Source organism: Nansenia antarctica (genome assembly GCF_963989245.1).
Source record: "Nansenia antarctica genome assembly, chromosome: 4".
NCBI classification, from domain to species: domain Eukaryota; kingdom Metazoa; phylum Chordata; class Actinopteri; order Argentiniformes; family Microstomatidae; genus Nansenia; species Nansenia antarctica.
In genome coordinates, this window is record NC_137689.1 from 72,380,251 (window position 1) to 72,388,637 (window position 8,387).

The window sequence follows — 8,387 nt, forward strand, 5'->3', positions numbered from 1 at the left end:
GTTAAACCCCCCCCCCCCCATGGACCCAGTTAAACACTCCCCACCCCCCCCAAGACCCAGTTAAACATCCAGACAAGAAGTTAGTATTGGTGGTTTGGCCTAGTTTGTCTGAAAAGTCTAAACAAGGAATAACTAAACTCCTCTTGGTTGGACAGTCAGACCTGTTGTTGACAGGCTGCTCTATTTGGAGTGTGTGTGTGTGTGTGTGTGTGTGTGTGTGTGTGTGTGTGTGCGTGCGTGCGCGCATGCGTGCGTGTGTTTGTGTTCATTAATAGGAGGAATTATTCAGCTTCGACTTGGAAGAAATATGGACCGCTGGCAGGTGGGGAGGCTGAGCGCAGGGTGTGTTATGACAGTTATGAGCACAGCCATTATAAAATGATTTTTACTTCCCTAATCAGCCAGAAAGGAACTGGAACAGGTTCATGTAATGCCTCATTTCCTCCCATGCATTTGAATGAGCCTGTCCTGGTGATTTCTACCTCCGCCAGCCTCCCCTGTATTAAACAACACTGCAGGTTTTGTGTGCTGCTGTTTGTGTGTACTCAAACCCTTTAGACCCCAGAGACAGACCAACACCATGCCAACATTTAAACAAGCCCTCAAAACCCACCTCTTCAACCTCGCCTTCACCAGTTAACCCTCTCCCCCTCCCCTTCCCATGTGTCCCCAGCACTACGTTAATTAGGCCCCTATACTAATAAAAAAATAAGTGTGCTTGCAGTAGCAAGCAGCACTTATTGTTATTGTACATACAGTGCCTTGCAAAAGTATTCACCCCCCTTGGCTTTTTACCTATTTTATTACATTACAACCTGTATTTTTTTTTTTTTTTTATCAGAATTTTATTTGATGAATCTGCACAAAATAGTGTTAGTTTTTAAATGAAATGAGAAATATATATATAAAAAAAGAATTAATAAAAATAAAGAACTGAAAATTGGCATGTGCATATGTATTCACCCCCTTTGTTATGAAGCCCCTAAAAACTTCTGGTGCAACCAATTACCTTCAGAAGTCACATAATTAGTGAAATGAAGTCCACTTGTATGCAATCTAAGTGTCACATGATCTGTCAGTATATATACACCTTTTCTGAAAGGCCCCAGAGGCTGCAACACCTAAGCAAGAGGCACCACCAACCAAACACTGCCATGAAGACCAAGGAACTCTCCAAACAAGTCCGAGACAAAGTTGTTGAGAAGTACAGTACAGTAACCCAGGGTTGGGTTATAAAAAAATATCCAAATCTTTGATTATCCCCAGGAGCACCATCAAATCCATCATAATCAAATGGAAAGAACATGGCACCACAACAAACCTGCCAAGAGAGGGCCGCCCACCAAAACTCACGGACGGGGCAAGGGGGGCATTAATCAGAGAGGCAGCACAGAGACCAAAGGTAACCCTGGAGGAGCTGCAGAGTTCCACAGCAGAGACTGGAGTATCTGTCCATAGGACCACAATTAGCCGTACACTCCATAGAGCTGGGCTTTATCGAAGAGTGGCCAGAAGAAAGCCATTACTTTCAGCTAAAAATAAGAAGGCACGTTTTGAGTTTGCAAAAAGGCATGTCGGAGACTCCCAAAATGTATGGAGGAAGGTGCTCTGGTCAGATGAGACTAAAATGTAACTTTTTGGCCATCAAGGAAAACGCTATGTCTGGCGCATCCACCCAACACATCCCATCACCCCAAGAACACCATCCCCACGGTGAAACATGGTGGTGGCAGCATCATGCTGTGGGGCTGTTTTTCAGCAACAGGGACTGGGAAACTGGTCCGAGTCGAGGGAAAGATGGATGGTGCTTAATACAGGGATATTCTTGAGCAAAACCTGTACCAGTCTGTAAGTGATTTGAGACTAGGATGGAGGTTCACCTTCCAGCAGGACAACGACCCCAAGCATACTGCTAAAGCAATTTTTTTTATAACCCAACCCTGACTTGTACTTCTCAACAACTTTGTCTCGGACTTGTTTGGAGAGTTCCTTGGTCTTCATGGCAGTGTTTGGTTGGTGGTGCCTCTTGCTTAGGTGTTGCAGCCTCTGGGGCCTTTCAGAAAAGGTGTGTATATACTGACAGGTCATGTGACACTTAGATTGCATACAAGTGGACTTCATTTCACTAATTATGTGACTTCTGAAGGTAATTGGTTGCACCAGAAGTTTTTTCATAACAAAGGGGGTGAATACATATGCACATGCCAATTTTCAGTTCTTTATTTTTTTAAATTCTTTTTTTATTTATATATTTCTCATTTCATTTAAAAACTAACACTATTTTGTGCAGATTCATCAAATAAAATTCTGATTAAAAAAATGTTTAAATGACAGGTTGTAATGTAATAAAATAGGTAAAAAGCCAAGGGGGGTGAATACTTTTGCAAGGCACTGTATATTTTATTATTAATATCGCCGGGTGGTAGAGAGAGTGGACCAGCATACAGACACACTCACTCACTCACTCACACACACACACACACACACACACACACACACACACACACACACACACACACACACACACACCCCACAACTCGGCCCCTGGGTGAGCTAGAGAAACGCGGTCTTCGCCAGGGGGTGCAGGGGAGTGGCCCAGGTGCAGGGGTGGGGGGGTGGGGCAGGTGCAGGGGTGGGGGTGGGGAGGGCCCAGAGGTCACTGACCTGCCCCCTACTGGCTGTGAGGGGCAAGCACACTTCACAATTTCCACAGGAATTGTCCCTGTCTAGTTATTATTGTTTTGTGTTGGCTCTCCTGTAAAATGTGTAAAATGTCACCAAGCCTGTGATATATGCTTATGTATGTACGCTGCATACACTGGTGTGACATGATCGTAAGTTTACTGTATGTACACATACACCACTATTCTGTTGTTATATTATAGAATTTAAATAGGCCAAATGGCCTACTGTGATGTCACAAAACCAATAAAACACGTCAAGGTTCCAGAACTATGGTTTTTGAGTCAGTCATTGTCAAAGTCGTACAAGGGTTCCACACTGGCCATCAATGGACTCTTCTCTGTTGTCCATCTTAAACCCAGAGACACATTTCACCTGGTATAGACAACTATAGATTAGTTCTAGGCGATATTTAATCACAAATGGATTTACATGGACAGGAGGACCGCCTCTGGGAAGAGGAGTATGAAGAGGAGGAGGAAGAGGAGGAGGAGGAGCAGATGGGAGAGGATGAAAGAGAAGTGATGGAGGCCCAAGAAGAGGGGGAAGGAGAGGAAGCATCGGAGGAGGTGGAAGAAGAGGACGAGCCAAAATGTGGCTGGGTTCGTCTCCCGGACTTGTGTCTTCGCCAGGTGTTCAGGTGTCTGGGGGACAAGGACCGGGCACGGGCCAGCTTGGTCTGCCGCCACTGGCACCACATCATGCGTTCCCCGTCCCTCTGGAGAGCCCGGGCCTTCAGTTTCTCCGGCCGTGTCTCCGCGAGACGGAGCTCCGAGCTGGATCAGGCCATCTGCTACGGCAGAGTTTACGGCCGCTACCTGGAACACCTGGAGGTCCGTTTCCCTCGGTCACTCAACTCCCTCGTGTCCCGCCGCCTCCAGCAGACCATGCGGACGTTCCTGGCTGCTCTCCGCCAGACGGGCGGACGCCTGCGCTCGCTCACCCTCCACCACATGGAGCTGGACCGTTCGACCTGGTGCCGGAGCGTCCGTGCCGCCTTGGTCCGGAGCCTGACCTTCTACCTGCGGAGCCAGAGCTCTCACCTGGGGCACCTGAGCCTGCGAGGGTCATGTCTCAACCTGCCCCAGGGCCTGGAGGTCCTGGAGGCGGCGGCGGCTGCCCAGCAGCATGTCCATCTGGGTCGGAGGCCCGGGATCGCCACCCTCAACCTGGAGGACTTCTTCTCACAGCCGCTGGCGGTGTACATTAGTCCGGGCTTCGCACAGGTCATCAACAAGTAGGTGTGGGTGTGGGTGCGGGTGTGGGTGTGTGTGTGTGTGTGTGTGTGTGTGTGTGTTTGTTTGAGTGGCTCCTACATACTCTTGTTTATTAGCTAGTCTTTTTTGACTTGTGTGTGTGCAACTGTGCATAATGTGCCTGCAAACACACACATACTTTAAAACGCACCTTGATTTGATGTTGACCAGGTTCCAGGGCCTCTCCACCCTCACCCTCAACTACACCTGTCTGTCCAACGAGCTCCTCGCCGGCCTGGCCGTGTCGTGCCGTAGCCTCTGCGGCGGCGGCTCCCTCCGCTCCTTCACCTTGTGCTGCCACATCAACGAGCCGCACGTCCAGGTGATCTGGGGCGACTCCTGGTCTCACCTGGCCCGGCACTGCCCAGACATGCAGGTCCAGATCTCTGTGGAACAGATCCTGAACCTGGACCCTCTGGGTGGGATCCTGCGCAGAGAGATCCCTCTGAGGTCACTCAGTCTCACCAGCTGCTACTTCAGGGAACAGAACTGGAGCGCTAAGCCAGCTCTGAGCAGCTTGGTGCCCTGGTACAGCAACTGTCTACAGGTAAGGGGGATTGGGAGGGCTCCATAGAAATAGAATGAGTAGAATATTCATAATGATAATACTGCTAGACTTTGTTAGACGTTGATTGCTGCTTTTATGACATGGTTTTATGTATTTGTTTTGCTTTTGTTGTTGTTGTTTATTTATTTATTTTAAAAAGCGCTTTATAAATGTAATCAATTATAAGCATTATTATTATTCTTAGAATGGACATGGTCCCTCAAACCGACAAGGCATTGTTATATATAGTTGCTAGGGTAACCATTATTGCTGCAGGTGGAGAACACAGAGAGAAGTTAATTCAGAGGCGGGACTAATAGCAAGCGTCAAATTACTGAACATTCCGATGTCAGTTGAGTTTAGTTGGTTGTTAATAAGGATGTGAGATAAAACTTCCAAATGATGACCACAAGATGGCCGCCACTACACCCACCATGGAATGTTGATTTGAATGAGGATGTTTCTTGTACTATCACATGTCATCAGCATGTGATTGCAATTTGTTCCTGTTCGCGGATGACTCGGCTCTGCTGGTCTCTGACAGGGACATATTGCAGGTGGAAAAAGCGCTAAGCACTGAACTGAGTAGAATCTGCATCTGGCTAGCTGACAATAAACTATCAATACACCTAGGTAAAACTGAAACCATCCTATACGGATCCCCATCTAAACTCAGAAAGGCTGTAAATTTCAAAATAAAAGTGGGTAACATTAATATCACAAGAAAAGAGGATATTACATACCTGGGCTCCATTGTGGCCGTACCACCTTGTCAAGCCTGATCTCGTCAGATCTCAGAAGCTAAGCAGGGCTGGGCCTGGTTAGTAACCTGGATGGGAGTCCAAAAAGGGTGAAAGCCTGGTTGCCGTGGCACATATATGTGGCTTGGGGTTGGCATGTTCCCCCCATGTCCACTAGGGGTCTCCTTCACCCCACCGTGAAAGACATGCCAAAGTGATCACCCGTCCCTGACCACGATGGTGAAGAACGCTACTTGGTCCCCGGGGCGCCGGGCGTCGGTTCAAGCCGCGCCAAAAGGGCGACCGCTGCCCCTGGCTGCCAGTGGAGGAATGGCAGCCCGGATGGGTTACAAAGGCAGAGGACAATTTCCACCTGGCGACCCGCCGAAGATAGTGCATGTGCTTGTGTTTGTGTGTGTGTTCACCTAAAAACTTGCATGTGTGTGATCAGAGTGTAAAACTGCCGTGTGTGGCCATTAAAAGACCATCAAGGTCCGATTTCTTCTCATCTTAGAGGCAAATCTTTCCGGAGATAAAATGGCAGCAAAAGTAATCAAAAAAGTGAACCATAGAACTAGATTCTTGTACAGGATATCCTCACTTGTCAGTAAAAACACACTGAGGACCCTATCAGGAGCTCTCATTCAATGTCACTTCGACTATGCCGTAACATCATGGTACTATAGAACCACAAAGGCCCAAAAAACAAGACTCCAGACAGCCCAAAATAAACTGGTTAGGCTTCTGCTAGGCCTCAACCCTAGGACACATCTAACCGCTGCTCATTTTTTGAGCCTTGATTGGCTACGAGTAGTTGACAGAGTGCAGCAGCTTGCACTGGGCCTGGTCTTCAAGATACGCTACACCACAAAGACACCCAAGTACCTGTCAACATACTTCCAAAAAGTGAACAACGTCCACACATACAATACCAGAGGAAGCTCCACGAACCACGTTCAACCGCGTTGCACCACAAACAAGGGGTTAAACTCGTTTGCAAACTATGCAGTAAAAATGTGGAACGCCCTTCCTATAATCTTAAAGGAGTGCAAAACACTGCCCACCTTCAAAACCACTCTCAAAAAACATTTACAGGAGGCTGCAATCCGTAACTGGACCCTCTAAATCAAAAATCAGATTAAAAGACCCGAACTACCCACTGTACATACTTTGTGTTTTGTCCCCCGCCCCCACCTGTGGTATATGTCCCCACCTGTCCTACCCGCTGTACATACCTTATGTTTTGTTGTATTGTTCTTCCCATGATGGATGTATGTTTATCTTGTAGATAGTAATAGTTTTTTTGTCTGTCTTACATGTAACGATGAATTGAGAATCAAGGACCCCAATTGAAATAAGCCAGTGGCTTTCTTGGGTTTTTATCCTGTTAGTTGACCTTGTATGTAATATGTACTTTCATGTACCTACTTCTGCAAATCTTCTAATAAAGTTTTCAATCAATCAATCAATCTATATGGTATGCTCTGCTCTGTCAATACACAGTAGCAGTCAGCAGTGTGTTGATAATGCTATAGGGGTGTTATTGAATATGTGAGCTCGTTGTAATGAGGAACATGGGTTGTATACCATCCATTGTAATTCATGGAATGGAATGAGGACTGGTGTTTGATACCATTCCTCATTTCGTTCCATGCATTACAATGAGCCCGATTTCTGCCTCCCCTGATGTCCCTTTCCTGTTCAGGCTCCTAGGGGTCCTAGAAATCTATTTAATGTAGTGGTGTCCTTGATGTGGTTGTTTTCCCTCCCTTCAGAAGCTGAGCCTGGACCTGAACAACAGCCATGAGTCGGTGGACGAGGAGCTGCTGGCGCTGGTTCTGATGTGCTCCAGGCTCACCTACCTCAAGGTCTGGGCCTTCCTAGACATCAGCTTCCTGGACCAGCTGCTGCAGAAACGCCTGGACAAGAAGACCATACTCAGAACCATCAAGGTGGGTCAGACCGCAGCTTGACCTGGGGGGTATTCCACCAACGTCGCTAAAGGAAAATCCAGGCTTATTTTTGATGAGTCTGGCGAGACCAGGGTCAGTGGTCTAGCGCCCCGTCCTGGACACCCAGCCAGGAATGCTATCATAAGCTCGTGAGCTTAGAATGATAAAAATCTCCGTTTAGGGTAGTTCAGAGATTTGGACCGTCAAAGTTTTTACATTCCATTATGTTTTGTGAGATGAAACTTTTGTATTTTATGAATTACTAACTCAAAAATGTCAGCATTTTTAAAATAACACCACACAGGCATTAATAAACACCTAATGGATCAGATTATGTAAAAAAACTAAATTTTGACAAAAATGGAGATAGAACCTTATAATTCTAACGTCACGAGCTGTTATAAGTTATATTCTTAATCAATAGCTATATATAATCAATCTAAAAGTCATGTGTTGTACCAATCCCTGATTGCCCCTTTAATGTAAAAACAGGCAAAGTCAAACGTGATCTGAATCATTGCAGCATGTCACTGTGGGTTAACACAACTGAGGACATTTGATGTGTTTGGAATATGTTTTATTGAGCAACGTCTGCCATGGTTTATACACTGCATGTGTATTAATGTAACCCGCCCAGGAGTCAGCTTCCTAAAGTAGTACTTTATCTCTTTTGAGAATCCAGAGCCACTTCTCTCCTAGACCAGAGTTGTTAATTGAACCCATTTCGTTGGTTTACGCACAGAAGATTGACCTGCAATTGTTACTCTCTTATGGTTTTGTACTACTTGTGAAACTGACCTCAGTGTGGTTTATAAAACGCATCTGTAACAATGTGACCAGTTCAGGGTGGTTTATAAACTGTGTACGTGTGTTCCAGGTGAGGATCTACACCAACAACCACGACACACAGGATGAGGACAGACAGCTGGAGGACATCTATGCTCGTTACAGACAGCTCATCACCTCAGAGCTCAACTACTCTGCCATATCTTACCCCATGGTCTGAACGCACAGAAGACACTTCTGCTGCTGCATAGAATCCTCCTCCACATTGCTTTTACAATCCTTCAAAAATCACTTATTGTATTAAAGTTGCTATAAATATTGCAAAATGAACTCCAGGGGCCACATTTATAGAAAGTACTTTGGATCAAAGATGTTCAAACGTGTTACGTTCAGACTGGCCTGACTCAGTTAAAACCGGTTTACA

General features: G+C 46.2%; 1 protein-coding gene across 1 annotated transcript; it reads left to right on the forward strand.

Moving 5' to 3' along the window:
• Window positions 1-3,104: 3,104 nt before the first annotated feature.
• Window positions 3,105-8,183, forward strand: LOC308156354 (F-box only protein 39-like; the record flags this gene model as incomplete). The annotated part of the gene is made up of 4 exons (XM_080529692.1): window positions 3,105-3,919; window positions 4,110-4,485; window positions 7,001-7,177; window positions 8,055-8,183. 4 exons carry the CDS (start codon window positions 3,105-3,107, stop codon window positions 8,181-8,183), a joined length of 1,497 nt encoding a protein of 498 aa, XP_080385818.1.
• Between the last annotated feature and the right edge of the window lie 204 nt (window positions 8,184-8,387).